We start from the raw sequence: 23,338 nt of genomic DNA, 5'->3' as shown, positions 1-23,338 counted from the left end.
AGTGTTAGTTCTTATCAAATTTGCGATTTTGTTTTCAGGTATAGGCTTGGAAGGCCATCAAAGCAGTATACAGCTTGGTACAAACCAGTTCTAAAAACTGCGAGGCTTGCTATTGCCCTCATTACAATGTTGAACAATCAGAGTCGAGTTCAGTAAGACTAATCCTGCTTATATTTCTTCCAATCCCACAGAATTTGAAAGGTATTTGGTGGTTCATGGACATATAATACTCCAACAATTTGCAGAGCTTCCTAATAAAAGGATCAGCAAGTGTGCATTTGTAGATGGAAGGCATGAGCACGCTCTGCTCATCGCTGTCTCTGCTAATTTCATGCGCATTAGAATAGTCTTCCCTAGCTTGAATAGCCCGTTCCTTCAGTACAGTTATTGCTGCGCCGAGGATTTCATTTTGGTTTAATTTCAACATCGGGTTTTAAAGAGAGCTTCGCGCTAACTGAGGCAACACAGTTGGCTCCGAATGGAACGTCGCTACAATTTTGGTCAACCAGAAGTTGATAATTGTAAACGTTCTATACTATTGACAATAATAATGCCACAGCAATGTTGCCAAGGTGAACTTCATTTTGATGTATAAGAGGAAAGAAAATGTAAGCATTGATTGATATATTGATAGATAGATGCTTGTAACGAGTGAGAGCTAACAAGGGGTGAGTGAGCTTTATAAAGGGCTTGATTTGAGACGACTCGCCTCGAACTGCATGAGGGTCTATCTTATATTGTCTATCTTGACTGATAATAATTTAATTAGTAATGATTCTACCAAAAATTCGGCAGTTATTTCCCTTATAAATATAACAATCCCAAAATTGTAAATTTATACAAGCACTCCTAACATAGTTTAATATATAACCAGTTCCATCAATCAACCTTCTCATCCAAAATACCAAATAACACCCAAACATCTCCAATATCAAAAGATTATAATATCTGATTTCAACATATATTAAACATCTATAATCATCACATCATAATACAATATATTATACATTCCAAAATGAGATGATCAACATGCATAATACCATCTATTTCTCCTAGCGCCATCACGTGGCCAAAAATTCAAAATAACTACAATCGGTCGGTCGATTGGTGTACCTGCATACTTTACTCAAAATCGATAGGGAAAACAAATATTCATAAAATTTTAATAATGTACCAATACGTAAATCAAATTTATTCTAGAAATCATTAAATTAGAGCATTAAAATCTTATTTTGCAAATATGGTTTACTACACTCTAAAATCATAATAAAATATGAAAATGAGTTTGCATATTTCACTCATAGTGACAATGCCTAAACTTGACTTTCGTTCATATTTGCGGTTTGGTTCTCACTCGCAATTTCTCTTAATCAAGGAAACAACATAGTTACTTTTCATAAATGTGAAATACGACTAACTGCACGCAATGTAGTTTAAAACGAACATCTATCCACAACACACGACTCTTGTGTCCATAAAATTACCAAAATACCCTCACATTCATAAAAATAAATGTCAATTAGACATGAATAAAATGATCCTACACCATTTTTTTGTAGTCCTCTTTCTTCAAAAGAATTTCATCAATTAACATTTATTTTTTATGCATCAAATATCCAACATATTATTTTTTTGTAAGAATAATATATTAATTCTCGGTAGGCTTATAATATTCAAGAATATTCATGTTTGCTTTCATTGATGTACAACGTAAACAAACAAATCAGCGCTTTATTGTATCCTAGATGCATATTTGCTTAATCCATATGCATAACTCAATTGGTGAGAGAAAATAACGTATTAAGGAAAGCGATATTTATAACGTACTTTAAAGTAAACATTAATTTACTTCAGTTTATACCTTTTTATTATATTAGATTTGTACCATTTTTACCGTCATTTTCTATAACCATAAATATATGTCCCCCACATAATTATCGCTTCTTAGAAATTTATAAATACCAATAATATCATTATTCAATCATTTAGAAACATCTAAGTATTTATGTTTAATTTATCTCTCAATTAAAACTAGACTCACACACACGTGTGTGTGTGTGTGAACTCTAATTAAATGTTGATACGTGTATTGCATACGAGCCATAAAGTGAGTTCCAATTTCTACTTCCATTTTCTAAATGTTAGGTAGATGTGCGTATCAATAGATGTACTAAGTAGGAAGCAACACATAAAGGTGGTAGCGGCTGTTTTTGTTTTCATTAGTGTAATAAAGTGAAGCTTGCTAAATTATTGATGGTGGTGGGGGCCGATTTTGTTTTCACATTAGAGTTTTTATTTGATTGATAACATATTAATTGTGTTATTATTTTATTAAATATATATTTAATAAATAAATAGAATTTATTATTGTCGGCTAAAACTTTGTTATAATTTATTTTAACACGACATTAATATAACATTATAAAACATTGCAGCGTACTTTTAAGTCTTCGTTTTAGCATTAAAATTAAATCAATAAATAAAGTAATTATATGACTTTGAACACCCAGGGAGAGACGTTTTGATTTAACTTGGTTTGTTATGACTTTGAAGACTTGTAAAGCGAAGGTTCGTAGCAGATACATTCCACCTTCCTCTTCATTCAGCATTACTGGATTAATATTGCTTGGCCCTACAAATATCAACTGGTGGTGACTGGTGATTGGTGAATTGCTAAATTATTAATGGGTGGTGACTGGTGACTTGGTACGCACATTTTGCTTGACCCTTCACACTTTCTATTCAATTTTCTCATTTTGCCTTTCAAAACTCAAAATTCTGTTTCTTTCTTTGCAAAACAAAAAGGAAAAAGGCAAAAAAGAAAAAAAAATGTCAATCATCGGAGAGGCAATCCTTAGGGCGTCCGTTGATTTGCTGGTCAATAAGTTAGCTTCAGAGGGCATTCGGTTGTTTGCACGCCAACAGCAAATTCGGGCCAATCTGAAGAAGTGGGCGAATATGTTGGAGATGATCAAGGCGGTGCTTGATGATGCTGAGGAGAAGAAGACGACTAATCAGTCTGTGAAGAAGTGGCTTGGCGAGCTTCAGAACTTGGCTTATGATGTTGAAGACTTGTTGGATGATTTTCAAACTGAGGCTTTCCGGAGGAAGTTGCTGCTTGGAAATGGAGATCCAGCTGCGGCTCAGGATCAACCCAGTCGCTGTCGCACAAGAACAAGTAAGTTTCGGAAGCTCATTCCTACTTGCTGCACCACTTTTACTCCACAATCGATTCAGTTCGATTATGCCTTGATGTCCAAAATCAAAGAGATCAACAACAGATTTCAAGATATTGTAACACAGAAAGACTTGCTAGATTTGAAAGAAAGTTCAGCTGGAGGGTCCAAAAAAGCAAGTCAAAGGCTAGAGACAACCTCTTTAGTGATTGAAGCCAAAGTATATGGCAGGGAAACAGAAAAGAAGGATGTTGTTGAACTGCTGTTGAGGGATGATTTAAGCAACGATGGTGGATTCTCTGTTATTCCTATTATAGGTATGGGCGGGCTGGGCAAAACTACTCTTGCTCAGCTTGTCTACAATGATAAGCGAGTGCAGGATCATTTTGATCTCAAGGCATGGACTTGTGTCTCTGAGGATTTCGGCGTTAAGGGGCTAACAAAAACAATTCTAAGATCCGTTACCAAGCAGACTATTGATGACAGTGATTTAAATTTGCTTCAAGAGGAGCTGAAGAAGAAGTTATCTCAAAAGAAATTTTTGCTTGTTTTAGACGACGTTTGGAATGAGAATTACAATGATTGGGTTCGCCTCAGCCGTCCGTTTGAAGCTGGAGCGAAGGGAAGTAAGATTATTGTCACAACTCGTAATCAAGAGGTTGGAGACATCATGGGAACTGCCTCAGCTTATCAATTAAAAAAGTTGTCAATTGATGATTGTCTAGCTGTATTTGCTCAACATTCTTTGGGGTCAAATAAGTTATTGGAGGAAATTGGCAAGAAGATAGTGGCCAAATGCGATGGCTTGCCCCTGGCAGCGCAAACACTTGGAGGACTTTTGCGAGGAAAAGATGACAGATGTGATTGGGAGAGAGTGCTCAGTACCAAGATATGGGAATTGCAAGAAGAGAGATGTGACATTATGCCAGCGCTTCGAGTGAGCTACTATTATCTTTCGGCACCTTTGAAACAATGCTTTGCGTATTGCTCATTGTTTCCAAAGGATTATGAATTTGAAGAGGGGGAGATAATTTTATTATGGAGTGCTGTGGGTTTCTTGGATCACGGAGAGAGTGGGAATCCTGGTGAAGATCTCGGTCGAAAGTTCTTTCAAGAGCTACGTGGAAGATCTTTTTTCCAGCAATCGAGCAACAGTATATCACGATTTGTGATGCACGACCTCGTCAATGACCTTGCTCAATGGGCTGCTGGGGAAATGTACTTCAGAATGGAGTATATCTCGGAGGTTAACAAGCAACGAAGTTTTTCAAGAAATCTTCGTCATTTGTCGTACATTCGTGGAGATTACGATGGTGTTAAAAGGTTTGAGGACTTGTACGATATCCAACACTTGCGAACTCTTTTACCAGTAACGTTGTTAAGTAGCTGGCCTGGATACTTGGCTCGTAGCATTCTTCCTAGGTTATTCAAACTCCAACGCTTGAGGGTCTTCTCTTTGCGTGGATACGACATCTCGGAGCTACCAGATTCAATTGGTGATTGGAGGTATTTAAGGTACCTTAACCTGTCTGGAACTGAGATTAAAACTTTGCCTGAATCAGTTAACAAGCTTTACAATTTGCACATACTTCTGTTAAAAGACTGTCGGCGACTGAAGAAGTTGTGTGCAGCCATGGGAAACCTCATCAAATTGCATCATCTCAATAATTCAAATACAGATTCCTTGGAGGAAATGCCACTAGGAATTGGTAAGCTGACTCGTCTTCAGACGTTGGGTAATTTTGCTGTGGGAAAAGACAATGGTTCTGGGTTACGAGAGCTAAAGTCATTGATACGTCTTCAGGGGACACTTAAAATTTCAAAGTTAGAGAATGTAAAAGACATTGGTGATGCAAAGGAGGCTCGGTTGGATGGAAAGAAGAATCTTAAAGAATTATCGCTTAATTGGACTTGCAGCACCGATGGTTCATCCTCAAGGGAAGCAGAAACTGAAATGGGCATGCTTGACATGCTTAAACCCCATAAAAATCTGGAACAATTTTGTGTCTGTGGCTATGGAGGTACAAAATTTCCAACATGGTTAGGAGATTCCTCATTCTCAAATTTAGTAACACTTAAATTTGAAGATTGCAGCATGTGTACTGCCCTGCCGTCTGTTGGGCAACTGCCCTCTCTAAAACATCTTACAGTGCGTGGAATGAGTAGAGTAAAGAGATTGGGTGTAGAGTTCTATGGGGATGACTCTCCAATTCCATTTCCATGCTTGGAGACTCTTCGTTTTGAAGACCTGCAAGAGTGGGAAGACTGGATTCCTCATGGATCCAGTCAGGGAGTTGAACGGTTTCCTAAATTGAGAGAGCTTCACATTTTAAGATGTTCTAAACTGCAAGGAACATTTCCAGAGCACCTTCCTGCATTGCAGATGCTTGTTATCCAAGAATGCAAAGAATTGTCAATTTCAATTACGAGTCTTCCAGCTCTTTGCAAATTGGTAATTGGTGGATGTAAAAAGGTTGTGCGGAGAAGTGCAACTGATCATATCGGGTCACAGAATTCAATGGTTTGTAGAGATACATCAAATCAAGTGTTTCTCGCAGGGCCATTGAAGCCGCGAATACCAAAACTGGAAGAATTGGAGATAAATAATATTAAAATTGAAACACATATATGGAAGAGTCATAACGAATTACTGCAAGACATTTGCTCTCTCAAAAGACTGACGATTGACAGCTGTCCCAAAATTCAATCCTTGGTCGCGGAGGAAGAGAAAGACCAACAACAGCAGCTCTGTGAGTTGTCATGCAGACTCGAATATCTAAGATTGAGCGAATGCGAAGGCCTTGTGAAGCTGCCACAATCATCGCTCAGCCTCTGTTCCTTGAGAGAGATAGAAATCTACAACTGCAGTTCCCTTGTTTCCTTTCCTGAGGTTGCTCTACCTTCCAAGTTGAGGAAAATTGAGATTAGGTATTGTGATGTGCTGAAATCGTTACCAGAGGCATGGATGTGCGACACCAATTCGTCTCTCGAGATCTTGAATATTGAGCATTGTCGTTCGTTGACATATATTGCTGCGGTCCAGCTACCATCGAGCCTTAAGAAGTTGCAGATCAGCCGTTGCGATAATATAAGGACTTTGACAGTGGAAGAGGGCATCCAGTGTAGCAGCGGCAGAAGGTACACCTCATCTCTTCTCGAGGAGTTGGAAATTAGGGATTGTCCATCACTGACATGTATATTTTCAAAAAACGAGTTACCTGCCACGCTTGAGTCCCTTGAAGTTGGCAATCTACCTCCGTCTCTTAAGTCCCTTCGTGTTTGTGGATGTTCAAAGCTGGAGTCAATAGCAGAAAGGTTGGACAACAACACATCTCTTGAAGATATCTACATTTCTTATTGTGAAAATCTCAAAATTTTACCGAGTGGTTTACATAATCTCCAGCAGTTTCGAGGGATTACTATACAGAGTTGTGGAAATCTGGTGTCCTTTCCCGAAGGGGGATTGCCTTGTGCGAAACTCAGGAGGCTGGAGATATCTAATTGTAAGAGACTAGAGGCCTTACCCAAGGGATTGCACAAACTGAGTTCTCTTCAATACTTAACAATAGGAGGTGCGCTTCCAAGCCTTGAAGAAGAAGATGGCCTTCCCACCAACCTTCAGTCACTTAATATTTGGGGTAATATGGAGATTTGGAAGTCGATGATTGAGCGGGGACGGGGATTTCACAGATTCTCCTCTCTGCGATATCTTTTAATCAGTGGATGCGATGAAGACATGGTGTCATTTCCACTAGAGGACAAAAGATTAGGGACCGCGCTTCCTCTTCCTGCCTCTCTAACATCTCTGTGGATTGAAGATTTTCCAAATCTGGAACGCCTATCTTCTTCAATTGTTGATCTTCAAAACCTCATTGAATTGGTTCTCTGGGGATGTCCCAAGCTCAAATACTTTCCGGAGAAGGGCCTGCCTTCCTCACTTTTGCAATTACAGATCTGGAGTTGTCCGTTGATAACAGAGAAGTGCAGAAAGGATGGAGGACAATATTGGGACTTGTTAACCCATATACCTTATGTTGTAATAAATGACTGAAATATTTTATAATTACTATTTTTTTTTTTAAATTGGGCGTGTTTGTGTATGTAATTTCAAAATTTAAATCTCAATTGAAAATTAATTTAAATTAATATGGCTCGGCTTCAGTGAGTCTTTATCATGTATATATGGCCAATGGGTTTTCGAATTTTTTAATTAAACAATAAAATGCATTATTCAGCTGTTGAAACTTCATTTTCTTTTATTTATCATTCTGCTGTACGGTTATATATATGTGTGTGCGTGTATATTCTCTTCATCAGACTTTAGCAAATATTGTTTTGAAATTTTACCTGTTGGATATATAAACACTGGAGTGTTCTTTTTAAAAAAAAAATAGCATGATTGGAAATAATTAATATAAATGAAAATCAAATTATTATGATTGAATTTGCTAGATTAGTTTTATTTTGTTTATGTGTAATGTAACTTGTGAATTGTTGTTTGGTGATTATTTTAAATATTGTGCATATGAAAGTTAATTATTTACACCAAAGGGATTACTAGCTGCCTCATTAGTAACAATATTAACATAAAGCAATTGACATGCATGTAGTTTTGTGTTATATATACAGATCATGAAGAATCTAGAAACAGCTTCCACTCACCAGATGCCCTCTGGGTTTGTTGTAAGAAACCCAGAATTTTCCACCTTATAACGGTCAGTTAACAACCTTGAATCACGTGCTTAACTCGTGCTTCAATAAGTGACCAAAACAACTGCTAAATCCGTATAAAGTATGTCAAATCACGTGAAGAACATGTGATTCACTTAAATCACGTGCTTGCTGGAAGTAAAAGACAATACACACATGTCATATTCTTCTGTTTCATCCAGAAACCGACAGGGCATGCACAATCAAGGATACACACCGACATGTCAGGAACTTCTAAAACTCATTTTTAAGCTCACAACTCAACACATCTCTTTTAGGATCCTTTTCGATAATTTTCAGTTTTCTGACAAATGCAACATAATATGGTCATGTCCTACTTAATAACACAAAGCATAAATGTAGCTCTTATATTTTTCATACTCAGCCAAATTTGTTGAACATATAAATGCTCATGTATTCGGTCAGTGTTCTTTATTAAATTAGCATGGTTGGACATAATTAAAATGAAAATCGGATAATTATGATGATTGTATTAGTTATTCATATTGGCGTTATTTTGACTAATTATCAAGGAGAACATTCAATTATATATAATATGTCCGTTGCATTTTCTCTTTTAATTAAAATCATAAAAAGACTTGCAATATAGACCATGTATCTATTATGTTGTTTATGGGAGTGAATTGTTATTGTTCTCGTGATTGTCAAATATTTTCTCTTTTAGTGAATCATAAAGAACTAGCAATCCTATAAATTAATTAGTACGAGCTAGCTAGCTGAACGTTCAATGTTAATTGTACTTTTGAGCCACATATGGCATGGTATGCTCGGGCAATGAAATTGCGTTTTGAGTTTCTGTCATATGATGTTCAATCAAGCAACTTTATTCTTCAGTGATAGACACAAATGAAAGTGCACATGCATTAGCTAGATGATAATTAAAAGACCAAGATTATATTCCCATCATAATTAACAACTAACAATCCATCATGAACCAGTGTCAATTAATTTCAGTTTCTTATATTAATTTCTTTTTCAATATATATAATGGCAATCTCATGAGCTGAATATGTTAATTTCACTGTATTAGGCACCTTTGTGATATTTTATTAGGCACATTCTCGTATAGATGGATCATATTCTTGCGCAAATTTCAAATAATCACACCAAAGAGGGACAGACTGCATCAGAAAAAGGAGTACTCAGCTGCCTTCACTTTCAATGAACTACTATGATGAAAATCTCCAGATAAGAAATTAACTTCTTCTGTGATTCTTATTGTCATCACCAAGGACTTTATTTACCACAAAGGAGATGGAAACAGATGATATAAGATGCAATTGAACTTTGATATAAACGAAAATGGTGCTCTTCAGCACATTTCTTTGGTTGAAAATGATTCAAATATTAAATTTATGTATCTAGCAAGAAGATTTCTTTTTTTCCCCACCTCTTTTTGTGCATCATGAACTGTTGGCACCTCTTGGTAGTAAATGAAAAAAAGTGAATCAAGCTTACCAGTGGTACGCTTTACTATAATGCTTCAATTTCATCAAATCTTTCTCAAGAATAAAATCTTTCTAAAAGAATCATAAATTCATGCATAGAGTGAATTCAACTTCTGTAGGCATAAAGAGAACAAACCAGATAATCAGAAACTCCTCTTTCGTAAATCTTCCCAACTCCCAAAAGAGCCTCAGGTTTATAAATTAAAGCCAAGTATCAGCAAGAAACCGATTATGTAATTATCAAAGTATACATTAAGCTTTAGGTCACAGTTATGAAAAACCAACAAAAGGTATGAAATCTTAACAACTAGCTGAGGCCAACAGAAACAACATCAAACATTAATTAAACCCCAAAGGATAGAACTCCCACTACTAAGTATTCACTTTTCCAAATTGGTTCTCTTTCACTATAATTACATTAGCAAATCTTAACATCAATTATTAAAATACTCCAAAGTACAGAGCAAGATTAGTGTTTCATACAAAACTTGAAGAAGAAAAATTAACTATTGTATATGATTTTTTTTTTAAAAAAAAAACATTTTGTGACAATTTGAATACTATTTTTGTTAAGTTAGATTGTGCATCAAAGATAAAATAAGGTTGAAATTTATGGGTATCAATATGAAAGAAGTGATAAATTCGTGATGGCTTCACCTATAAAGAAGCCAATCGATATTGCCAATTTGTGAGATGAGATACAAGTCTTTGATGAAATTCAACAAGCTTTTATTACCCTCTTCGACAACGTCAATAATTGAAAAAGAGCAAAATGAAATCCTAAGAATTAAAATCTTAAAAAGTAAAAAACTTATTATTTTTTTTCCATAAATTGATTTCACTTCATTGTTAATTGAAGACTATGACAAGTTAAATAAATTAATCACCATCATTAGTAAATATTAATACCTCTAAGTTAATGAATTCATAACTTAATAACACTACATTTTCATCAAAACTAATATGTCTTACAAATTCATCTTTTGTAAGCTAGGGCCAGTGATCCTTTTTTAAATGATTACATGTTTGGTTCGCTAATTAATTAATAAAGTGAATTAAAAGCAAGTAGACCCCCGCATCAATAATTTTGCAAACAAAGCAATCCGACCATCCCCTTTTTTTCTCTTTGTATCACTGTTATTCTGATTCCATATTCTTGCAACGCCATTCCTTATGTTTTCTTTTTGAATGCGTCCTAAAAAGACTTGCAATATAGACCATTTCTTTATTACGAGATTTATTGGAGTGAGTTGTTGTGTTTGTCATTATCAAATAATATATTTAAGAGCTGTTCACTTTTGTATATATAAAACTGAAATTATTATAATTGTGTTGAAGAGTTTGAGGGTCACTGGGAGGATTTGCTCATTAATGGTTGGTGAAGTAAACCGACCAGGTGAATTTATCAAAAGCACATTATTATATCATCGTCATACATATACAATATCTCCGAATCCTATAACAAAAAAAAAAAAAAAAAGAAACAATATCCCACAATGCCAAGAAAATATCAGAGACAAAAGGCAAACTAAGCAAACCAGAGCATGTGCTTGTGATGCCACGATCAAGAATGCTGCTAGCATAACTAGAAATCTCTTCTAAAACAAGATTATCATCATCCGAAATTTTGAATTTTGCATGTAAGGCACTATAAATCAACAACTCAAAGAAAAAAGAAGAATTTAAACCAATTAAAAGGATAGCCATTAGGTAGAATTTCAGATGAAGAAAAACAAATCAACCAAGGTTCTATCTGCCTGAGTTGCTGGAAGCATTCGGCCGGCCGCTTCTGCCTGAACTACAGATCCCACAAAATTTTGGTTGTTTGGTGTAGTTGTGTGGGGGTAATGAATTCGAAAAGGAAAAAGAACATCTACACCCCCAAGATTTGGGGAAATGGTCACCAACACCCCTAAGTTTTCAAGGAGGGACACCATGACCTTCTTTTGGCCATTATATCCCTTATCTCTATTCTTCTAAAAAATTGACTTTAAAATTTTTAGCAAATACAAATACCATATAAATAGTATAATCTATGTAGTAGACTAGAAATATTAAAATATTTAATATTTCAATATGTAATTTATCATATTTATTTTAATAATATATTTTTTATTGTAGAGATTTTAAATAAATATTTGCATTAAATACGTTCTACAATTAAAAACATTCTCACATACTAATATTGTTAAAATTATTATTTTACATAATATTCAATATAATTTAAATTTTTAATACATTTATTTTAATATTATGATTCTATTTATCATAAAATTTACTTTAATATAGTAAAATATATCTAATAAATTATAAAATATTAAAATATTGTTTAAAAATTGAAATTATTTTAAAATGTATGTATTATTACATTTATTTTAATATCATATTTCTATTTATTGTAAAATATTAGAGTTAATTCTTTTGAAATAATAGAGATAAAGAGTATAATCATCAAAGGGAGTCTTGGTGTCCACCTTTGAAAACATAGGGGTGTTGATGATCATTTTTCCAAACCTTAGGGGTGTAGATGTCTTTTTCTCATTAAAAAAAGAAACTTATAGAGAGAGAAATATAAGAATTTAATTAGATTTATTTTGTCTTTTAATATAATTAGAGAACGGTTTTAAAAGGATTACACAGATCTGCCAACAGTTATAACTCTGGCTTGAATTTGAGGGCATTACACATATCCATTCACTTATGGGTCTATGAAAACTCTTAACACTTCTTAAGAACATATGGGCCTTTACACTTATATACAGCTAATTAAGACTAGGTTTGGGCGAATGGGCTTTTACAATCTTAAATGGTAAAAAAGATGATGTAAATTATAAAATTAAATTTAAATTTTAAAGTATAATAAGTTTGATTCAATTTTGTATTTGGAGTAATATAATAATATTTTTATTTAAAGATCAATTACTCAATTCTACATATCTTTGATTTTAATTGTAACGTGCACATAGTTAAATCTTAAAATTTATAATAAGTATAAATAATTCTTACAAGGACATAAATGTTAAATAATCATATTTCAGTTTTTTTTATTTATAAAAAAAAGATGTCACTTATATTCAGACATCAAAAAAGAGAAAAAAAAACATGCCATTTAGACATATGCAATTCAAATCTATTCAGATTTTAGCTAAAGTCAGACTTACTAATATTTCAGATTTAAAAACAAACGCTACCTTACATCATGAATTCAAAATTCATAATTAAGTTTATTCAAATATTTTTATACAGTTATTTTATTAGTTCAATATAAATATATATTCCAATATTGACATTAATAGTTAAAATCAAATAACATAACAAAATAACTATATATTTAAATATTGATTTACTGGCATCAAACAAGGGATTGGATAAAACTTTGTAAACATAATCCAGTCATACAAAATAATGATATTGCCATACATGTGCCTTTGTTTTCCAGATTTTGTCAGATTATACAGCGGATTCTTCGAGATTTGTATTTGACTTTTTACTAAATAATAAACTTTATTTAATTTCTTTGGATAAAAAGTTGTAAAAATAATCCACTCATACAAAGTAATGATATTGCCATACATGTGCCTTCGTTTTTCAGATTCTGTCAGATTATACAGCGGATTTTTTCGGGATTTGTATTTGACTTTTTTTAAATAATAAACTTTATTTAGTTTCTTTGGATAAAAATTTATAAAAATAATCTAGTCGTACAAAGTAATGATATTGCCATGCATGTGCCTCAGTTTTCTAGATTTTGTCTGATTATACAACGTATTTTTCGGGATTTGTATTTGACTTTTTATTAAATAATAAACTTTATTTAGTTTCTTTGGATAAAAAATTATAAAAATAATCCAGTCGTACAAAGTAGTGATATTGCTATGCATGTGCTTCAGTTTTCTAGATCTTGTCAGATTATACAGCAGATTCTTCGGGATTTGTATTTGACTTTTTATTAAATAATAAACTTTATTTAGTTTCTTTGGATAAAAATCTATAAAAATAATCCAGTCTCACAAAGTAAAGATATTGCCATGCATGTGCCTCCGTTTTCCAGATCCTGTTGATTATACAGAGGATTCTTCGGAATTTGTATTTGACTTTTTATTAAATAATAAACTTTATTTAGTTTCTTTAAAACCACCACTAGTCTCTTTAAAACCATCACATTGTTTCTTATAAATACTGATAGGTACTCTATCCTTCATGTACATATCACATAAGGTCTCATTTCCAAGTTGTAAACTTTAGAAATACTCTTCTCACAATGATATGTCTGTCAAAATCTTCAACGAAAGTTGTTAAAAGAGGAAGAAAATGTGGAGAAACATCAGAAATAGGAATATCGGAAGGCGAAGACCAAGAAGAAGATGATGATCATAAAGAAAGTTTAACCTTATCGAATCAGCGATTTACCAGAAATTATTCGAGGTGAGAAATATAAATTTCAAATTAACTTCATATTGCAACTTCTCCTGTAATTAACAACTATATATTCATGAAGACCGTGTATATGAATCACTCTCCATATTCAGTAGCATCAGATTTAACATTCTACGATTTCGCTAAAGGCACTATGTTTCCACTCTTATCAGACATGCAGCCATGCAGGTCGAAATTGAGCAAGCCTCGTCAGTGCCGGCATTTGCTCTCAAGACGAGATTTCAAACAGATAAATGGGGTAATTTAGCTTATGTCTTTGCTTAATAATATAATAGCTTATGTCTTTGCTTAATAATATAATTTCATTCTCAATTATTTAATCACCTTCAGGTAATTACTTAATTAAGCCATGATCTGTTATTTACACTGCTTGAGCTTCGTGAACACTGATCAAATTATAATTGCATGTGCCCTGCAGGCGCTGTCAGCTAGTTCTGCTACGACCGATGGATTGCATGTCCATAAAGACGTTGTGGTATGTTATTGCTGTCTATTATTATAAACCTCACCCACCGATATTCATTTAACCTTAACATAGAGGGGTGCCTATCAAGATGCCCTGATTTTTAAAGTAAATATATTTGAAAAAATAGTAAGTTGTGAGGTGGTGCAAAGAAAGTTGATTGAAAACACTCGGTCAAGTCCTGGCCAAGATCTAATACAATTTCATCAAACAATTGTTGAGTAAAATTATCTTTAACTTCCAAATCATAATTGAAAGTCCTTACAAAACACTTTTTAATTGCCGAACCAGTCCTGAATTGAGCCTTAATTTGGGAATTAGTTGAGTAATTTTGTCATAGTTAAAACAAACCTATTGTCAGTATATATACAATCACCTCCGATTAGATTATTCATCTATTTATTGTTGTTATTATAGGTGAGGTCCGATGCATTGGAAGCAGCAGCATACGATCTGTTTCCATGTCGTAAAGAAGCATTCGTATGGGCAGCCTGACCTGAGGAAACAATGCCGGAATGGCCAGAACCAATGCACGTCTTTGCCGGTCCTGAGCTTAAGGCCAAGTTACCAAATGGCACTCCTTTCCGTGCAATAACAGTTAGAGATACAATCGGTGAAAGCTCGTGAATGTGCGATTGATCTCGAGTAAGTCTTATTGCTATTTTGATATTTGCAATTGAGAGTTGGATTTAGTGCTGAGCTAAGATTTGTGCGTATCTTCTTACAAGATTGTGATCAGCACTGGACCCAAATTCGTGCAATTATTTAAATGAAAAATTAGAATATGCAAAATGAATTTTAAAACCAATGAACAAATCTCCATTCTTAGAAGTTTGACTGTAAAACTTCTTAATTGTTTAGATTTTGTTATTATTTGCATCACTTGTGATTATACTTTTAAATTAATCTTACTTCCTCGTCACGTAGGGTTTTTCGGATGGCTGCAAGATTGCTGATAACATCCAACACAAGCATAGCACATTGGAAATGTTGTTCCACCTATCCAGATGGCATTTGCATTGAGAAGAAACTAAAGGATGAGTAGAAATGAAAGCATCAACATATAATGTGGAGATAAGATGAATACATAAATCCATTTTTGGTCTACAGGTCTTTAACTAATTACCCAGCTTATCCATGTATTGTAAACAATGATCTAAAACATTGTTATTCTCTACTTAACATATCAGATTTGAATTAATTTGTATTGATCAAATAATATCTTATAGTAGTGAAGGTAATCAAATTTTGTATGTGATCTAGTTGAATATAGTCATATAAAATGTAAGTCGGGCTCATTGTAATCACTCAATTGTCAACACATTAAAATGAGTTAATTTTAACATTTTTTTTTGTCAGCATTCTACCATTATTAATTTAGTCTCTTTAACAGTTTTTTTTTCTTTTTTTAATTTCTCTGTGCAATATTTAAAAAAAAATAGTTTTTTTTTCCTCATAAGTCAGAAAACTGTTTAAGGTACCAAAAATTCACCAGCAGATTTATATTTTATAAAAGTGAGCAAATATCAAGGGTAAGGATATTGAAACAATCATTGGAGGAGTAAATGTTTGTGTTTGTGTTTGTATTTATTTTCATGTCAAGTCCCATGTCTATCCTTTGGTGGATTAATGTGACGCATCAAATTCAATCCCTTGTTTCCTTGATTGTTGATGAAGATATATATAGGTCATGCATGCTTGGTCCCTAGTTATATCTGTTTCATTACACCCAATCAAACAAAGGACAAAACAGAAAAAGGGGGAAAAACAAGAAAAGAAAAAGCTCTCTAATAATGCTACCATTATTTTCATCGGTAACATGGACGAGTGTTAATTTGGTATGAAATACTACAATCTATTATCTTGTGAGAGAAAGTTGTTGCATAATGATAAAATAATAAACAGAAACGATACCATTGTGATTAGAAAATTTGATTGACAAAAATTAAGTCAACAAATATTTATTCATTGATTAATTGATAATTAGAGCATTAAAATCTTATTTTGCAAATATGGTTTACTACACTCTAAAATCATAATAAAATATGAAAATGAGTTTGCATATTTCACTCATAGTGACAATGCTTAAACTCGACTATCGTTCATATTCGCGGCTTGGTTCTCACTCGCAGTTTCTCCTAATCAAGGAAACGACATAGTTACTTTTTATAAATGTGAAATACGACTAACTGCACGTAATGTAGTTCAAAATGAACATCTATCCACAACACACAACTCTTGTGTCCATAAAATTACCAAAATACCCTCACATTCATAAAAATAAATGTCACTTAGACATGAATAAAATGATCCTACACCATTTTTTTGTAGTCCTCTTTCTTCAAAAGAATTTCATCAATCAACATTTATTTTTTATGCATCAAATATCCAACATATTATTTTTTTGTAAGAATAATCTATTAATTCTTGGTAGGCTTATAACATTCAAGAATATTCATGTTTACTTTCATTGATGTACAACATAAACAAACAAATCAACACTTTATTGTATCCTACATGCATATTTGCTTAACCCATATGCATAACTCAATTGGTGGGAGCAAATAACGTATTAAAGAAAGCGATATTTATAACGTACTTTGAAGTAAACATTAATTTACTATAGTTTACACTTTTTCATTATATTAGATTTGTTCCATTTTTACCGCCATTTTCTATAACCATAAATATATGCCCCCCACATAATTATCGCATCTTAGAAATTTATAAATACCAATAATATCATTATTCAATCATTTAGAAACATAGTATTTATGTTTAATTTATCTCTCAATTAAAACTAGACTCACACACACGTGTGTGTGTGTGAACTCTAATTAAATGTTGATACGTGTATTGCATACGAGCCATAAAGTGAGTTCCAGTTTCTACTTCCATTTTCTAAATGTTAGATAGATGTACATATCAATAGACGTACTAAGTAGGAAGCAACGTATAAAGATGGATTCTCTTTGCTGGACGCTGATTTTTTTATTATTTAATTTTTTCCGAATTGCTCAATGATGCCTGGTCCACCCATGCCCAGTTCGTCAAGCGGACAAGCACCAGCATTTTGAAGCTTGCTAAATTATTGATGGTGGTAGCGGCTGTTTTTGTTTTCACTTTAGTGTAATAAAGTGAAGCTTGCTACATTATTGATGGTCGTGGGGGCCGATTTTGTTTTCACTTTAGAACTTTTATTTGATTGATAACATATTAATTGTGTTATTATTTTATTAAATATATATATTTAATAAATAAGTCGAACTTATTATATTCGACTAAAATTTTATTGTAATTTATTTTAACACGAAATTAATATAACATAATAGTTGAAGTTATCATTCTGTGATTATAAAAAAATTGTAGTGTACTTTTAAGTCTTCGTTTTAGCATGAAAATTAATTCAATAAATGAAGTAATTATATAAGAGAGACACAGAGAGAGAAACGTTTTGATTTAGCTATTATGACTTTGAAGACTTGTAAAGCGAAGGTCCGTAGTAGATACATTCCATTTTGCTCTTTATTCCGCATTTACCCGGACACTTGATTAATGTTGCTTGGCCCTACAAATATCAACGTGCGATTTTATATTTATTGAATCTGGCAACGATTGGTGAATTGCTAAATTATTAATGGGTGGTGGGCTCTGTTTTCAATTTCACTTTCCTGGAATAAACAAGAAGTGGAAGACTTGTTACCTGCGTTTTTCTTGACCCTTCACACTTTCTGTTCAATTTTCTCATTTTGCTTTTCAAAACTCAAAATTCTGCTTCTTTCTTTGCCCCCCAAAAAAAAAGGAGAAGAAAGAAAAAAAAAAATGTAAATCATCGGAGAGGCAATCCTTACGGCGTCCGTTGATTTGCTGGTCAATAAGTTAGCTTCAGAGGGGATTCTATTTTTTGCACGCCAAGAGCAAATCAAGGCCGATCTGATGAAGTGGGCGAATATGTTGGAGATGATCAAGGCGGTGCTTGATGATGCTGAGGAGAAGAAGACGACTAATCAGTTTGTGAAGAAGTGGCTTGGCAAGCTTCAGGACTTGGCTTATGATGTTGAAGACTTGTTGGATGAGTTTCAAACTGAGGCTTTCCGGAGGAAGTTGCTGCTTGAAAATGGAGATCCAGCTGCGGCTCAGGATCAGCCCAGTAGCAGTCGTACAAGAACAAGTAAGTTTCGGAAGCTCATTCCTACTTGCTGCACCACTTTTACACCACAATTGATTCAGTTCGATTACGCCATGATGTCCAAAATCAAAGAGATCAACGACAGATTTCAAGAAATTGTGACACAGAAAGACTCGCTGGGTTTGAACGTAAGTTCAGCTGGAGGGTCCAAAAAAGCCAGTCAAAGGCTAGAGACAACCTCTGTAGTGACTGGAGCCAACGTCTATGGCAGGGAAACAGATAAGAAGGAAATTGTTGAATTGTTGTTGAGGGATGATTTGAGAAATGATGGTGGATTCTCGGTTATACCTATTGTAGGTTTTGGTGGGCTGGGCAAAACTACTCTTGCTCGGCTTGCCTATAATGATGATCGAGTGCAGAATCATTTCGATCTCAAGACATGGACTTGTGTCTCAGATGATTTCGATGTTATCAGGCTAACAAAAACAATCTTGACATCCATCGTGACTCACCAGAATGTGGATAATCTAAACTTGAATAAGCTTCAAGAGGAACTGAATAAGCAACTATCTGGAAAGAAATTTTTGCTTGTTTTAGATGATGTGTGGAACCGGAATTACGATGATTGGGTTGACTTTAGCCGTCCGCTTGGAGCAAGTGCACGGGGAAGTAAGATTATTGTTAGTACTCGCAATCATGAGGTTGCAAAAATCATGGGGACTCTTCCAGCTTATCAATTAAAAAAGCTGTCATATAATGATTGTCTAGCTATATTCGCTCAACATTCTTTGGGGACGCGAGATTTCAGTTCACATATGTCATTAGAGGAAATCGGCAGGAAGATAGTGACCAAATGCGATGGCTTGCCCTTGGCAGCACAAACGCTTGGAGGACTTTTACGTGGAGAGCATGACAGACGTGAGTGGGAACGTGTGCTCATTAGCAAGATATGGGAATTGCCAGAAGAAAGATGCCGCATTATACCAGCCCTTGCGGTGAGCTATTATTATCTTCCTCCAACTTTGAAACAATGCTTTGCATACTGCTCATTGTTACCAAAGGATTATGAATTTGAAGAGGAGGAGATAATTTTATTATGGTGTGCCTCCGGTTTTTTGGATCACAAAGAAGGTCAGAATCCTAGTGAAGATTTAGGTCGTGATTTCTTTAAGGAGCTATGTTCAAGATCTTTTTTCCAGCAATCGGCCACCGATGCATCACGATTTGTTATGCACGATCTTATCAACGACCTTGCCCGTTGGGCTGCAGGGGAGACATACTTCACACTGGAGTATACCTCGGAGGTTAACCAGCAGCAAAGATTTTCCAGAAATCTTCGTCATCTATCATACATTTGTGGAGAATATGATGGCGTTGAAAGGTTTGAGAAATTGTATGATATCCAACATTTGAGAACTTTTTTACCACTGATGTTGTTAAATAGTCGGCATGGATACTTGGCTCATAGCATTCTCCCTAGGTTGTTCAAACTCCAAAGCTTAAGGGTCTTCTCTCTGCGTGGATATTGCATCTCCGAGCTGCCGGATTCAGTTGGTGATTTGAGGTATTTAAGGCACCTTAACCTGTCTGGAACTGAGATTAGAACTCTGCCTGAATCAGTCAACAAGCTTTACAACTTGCACACCCTTCTGTTGGTGGGTTGTCGACGACTGAAGAAGTTGTGTGCAGACATGGGAAATCTCATCAAATTGCATCATCTCAATAATTCAAATACAGATTTGTTGAAGGAAATGCCAGTAGGAATTGGCAAGTTGACTTGTCTTCAGACGTGTAATTTTGTTGTGGGAAAAGACAGCTGTTCGGGGTTACCAGAGCTAAAGTTGTTAATGCATCTTCGTGGGACACTTAAAATTTCAAAATTAGAGAACGTAAAATACGTTGATAATGCGAAGGAGGCTCAAATGGATGGAAAGAAGAATCTTAGAGAATTATTGCTTCGATGGACATGCTGTACCGATGGTTCATCTTCAAGGGAGGCAGAAACTGAAATGGGCGTGCTCGACATGCTCAAACCCCATAAAAATCTGGAACAATTTTATATCTGTGGCTATGGGGGCACAAAATTTCCAACATGGTTAGGAGATTCCTCATTCTCAAATTTAGTGACACTTAAATTTGAAGATTGCGGCATGTGCACTGCCCTGCCGTCTGTCGGGCAACTGCCCTCTCTAAAGCATCTTACAGTGCGTGGAATGAGTAGAGTAAAGAGATTGGGTTCAGAGTTCTATGGGAATGACTCTCCAATTCCATTTCCATGCTTGGAGACTCTTCGTTTTGAAGACATGCAAGAATGGGAAGACTGGATTCCTCATGGATCCAGTCAGGGAGTTGAACGGTTTCCTAAATTGAGAGAGCTTCACATTTTAAGATGTTCTAAACTGCGAGGAACCTTTCCAAAATGCCTTCCTGCATTGCAGATGCTTGTTATTTACAGATGTGAAGAATTTTCGGTTTCAGTTACTAGTCTTCCAGCTCTTTGCAACTTGCAAATTAATGGATGTGAAGAATTGTCAGTTTCACTTACTAGTCTTCCAGCTCTTTGCAACTTGCAAATTGGTAGATGTGAAGAATTGTCAGTTTCAGTTACTAGTCTTCCAGCTCTTTGCAACTTGCAAATTGGTGAATGTAAAAAAGTTGTGGGGAGAAGTGCAACTGATCATCTCGGCTCACAGAATTCAGTGGCTTCTAGAGATACATCAAATCAAGTGTTTCTCGCAGGGCCATTGAAGCCGCGAATACCAAAACTGGAAGAATTGGGGATAAATAATATTAAAAATGAAACATATATATGGAAGAGTCATACCGAATTACTGCAAGACATTTGCTCTCTCAAAAGACTGATGATTACAAGCTGTTCTAAACTTCAATCCTTGGTGGCTGAGGAAGAGGAAGACCAACGACAGAAGCTCTGCGAGTTCTCATGCAGGCTTGAATATCTAAGACTGTACATATGTGAAGGCCTTGTGAAGCTGCCACAATCACTGCTCAGCCTGAGTTCCTTGAGAGAGATATTCATTGGCGGCTGCAATTCCCTTGATTCCTTTCCTGAGGTTGCTCTGCCTTCCAAGTTGAAGAAAATTGAGATTAGTGAATGTGATGCACTGAAATCGTTACCAGAGGCATGGATGTGCGACACAAATTCATCTCTCGAGATCTTGTATATTGAGAGTTGCCATTCGTTGAGATATATTGCTGGAGTCCAGCTACCACCGAGCCTTAAGACGTTGTTCATCGATGAGTGCGGTAATATAAGGACTTTGACAGTGGAAGAGGGCATCCACAGTAGCAGCAGCAACAGCAGAAGGTACAACTCATCTCTTCTTGAGCACTTAGGCATTCGCTATTGTCCATCACTGACATGTATATTTTCAAAAAATGAGTTACCTGCCACGCTTGAGTCCCTTGAAGTTGGCAATCTACCTCCGTCTCTTAAGTCCCTTTGTGTTTATGGATGTTCAAAGCTGGAGTCAATAGCTGAAAGGTTGGACGACAACACATCTCTTGAAATAATCAGAATTGATTTTTGTGAAAAACTGAAGAATTTACCGAGTGGTTTACATAATCTCCGCCAGCTTCAAGAGATTAAAATTTGGTGGTGTGGAAATCTGGTGACCTTTCCCGAAGGGGGATTGCCTTGTGCGAAACTCACGAGGCTGGAGATATATGATTGTAAGAGACTAGAGGCCTTACCCAAGGGATTACACAATCTGAAGTCTCTTCAAGAATTAAGAATAGGAGGTGAGCTTCCAAGCCTTGAAGAAGATGATGGCCTTCCCACCGACCTTCGTTCACTTGAGATTATTTTTAATACAAAGATTTGGAAGTCAATGATTGAGCGGGGCCAGGGATTTCACAGATTTTCCTCTCTGCGACATCTTTCAATCGAAGGATGCGATGACGACATGGTGTCATTTCCACCAGAGGCAGAGGACAAAAGATTGGGGACCGCGCTTCCTCTTCCTGCCTCTCTAACATCTATGTGGATTGGAGATTTTCCAAATCTGGAACGCCTATCTTCTTCAATTGTTGATCTTCAAAACCTCACTGAATTGCGACTCCATGATTGTCCCAAGCTCAAATACTTTCCGGAGAAGGGCCTGCCTTCCTCACTTTTGCAATTACAGATTTGGGGATGTCCGTTGATGAAAGAGAAGTGCAGAAAGGATGGAGGACAGTATTGGGACTTGTTAATCCATATACCTTTTGTCCTATTAGATTATAAATGGGTTTTTGGTGATTGAATAGAGGACGACTGAAATATTTTATAATTACTACTTTTTAAAAAAAAATTGGGCGTGTTTGTGTATATAATTTTTAAATTCAAATATTAGTTGAAAACTATTTTTAATTAATATGGTTTGGTGTCGGTGATTGATGGGTTTTCGAAATAAAAATAAAAATAGTAAATCGAACAAATGGGCTCGCATTATTTAGCAGAGGAGGACTCTATTAATTAATTAATGAATTAATTTCTTATGCCTATCTCTTTCTCAGCTGTTGAAACTTCATTTACGGTTACATATATATAATATTTCTCTTCATTAGACTTTGGAAAAAATTGTTTTGAAATTTTACCTGTTGAAATTTCAAAATTAATTAATCTAATGCCTCTCTCTACTATTTCTATAAAATCTCCTTATGAAACGCTTTTTAAAAAGGCTTCTAATTACAAGCAATTTCTTAATTTTGGATGCAGGTGTTTCCCTTACTTAAGGGATTACAATAAAAATAAATTTGACAAAAAATATCTTCCATACATTTTCCTTAGATACAGCCCCATACACAAGGGCTATCGTTGTTTGGATCCGGACACCAAACATGTCTATACATCTAGACATGTGAAATTTGATGAAAGTGTATTTCCTTTTGCTGAATTATCTCCTTTAATGAATTTGCAGGAAAAACTTAACAATGAACAATATTCTAGCAGTGA

At 34.9% G+C, this 23,338-nt stretch overlaps 1 protein-coding gene and 1 long non-coding RNA gene across 3 annotated transcripts in view; one reads left to right on the top strand and one right to left on the bottom strand.

The window, feature by feature from the left end:
• LOC127902573 (uncharacterized) overlaps nt 1–21,975 on the bottom strand; it is a 78,359-nt gene extending 56,384 nt beyond the window's left edge. Inside the window, exons 1-2 of the long non-coding RNA XR_008054988.1 lie at nt 21,826–21,975; nt 6,077–6,430 (exon numbers count right to left, since the gene is read on the bottom strand). This is a non-coding gene — a long non-coding RNA (uncharacterized LOC127902573). The remainder of the gene's footprint in view (nt 1–6,076; nt 6,431–21,825) is intronic.
• Nucleotides 1–22,646, top strand: part of LOC112497238 (putative disease resistance RPP13-like protein 1) — an 82,000-nt gene extending 59,354 nt beyond the window's left edge. The window contains exons 2-3 of one of the 2 annotated variants that reach the window (XM_052442020.1): nt 4,035–6,066; nt 21,456–22,646. In XM_052442020.1, coding sequence (XP_052297980.1) covers nt 4,035–6,066; nt 21,456–22,646 — 3,223 coding nt within the window. Of the gene's footprint in view, nt 1–4,034; nt 6,067–18,182 lie in introns of both variants that reach the window. The other variant, XM_052442019.1, reaches the window with a different exon arrangement.
• The last annotated feature ends 692 nt before the right edge of the window (nt 22,647–23,338 follow it).

Source organism: Citrus sinensis, chromosome 5 (genome assembly GCF_022201045.2).
Source record: "Citrus sinensis cultivar Valencia sweet orange chromosome 5, DVS_A1.0, whole genome shotgun sequence".
Lineage (NCBI taxonomy): Eukaryota > Viridiplantae > Streptophyta > Magnoliopsida > Sapindales > Rutaceae > Citrus > Citrus sinensis.
The sequence above is the reverse complement of the archived record's forward strand: the minus strand, read 5'-3'. Positions and strand labels throughout refer to the sequence as shown.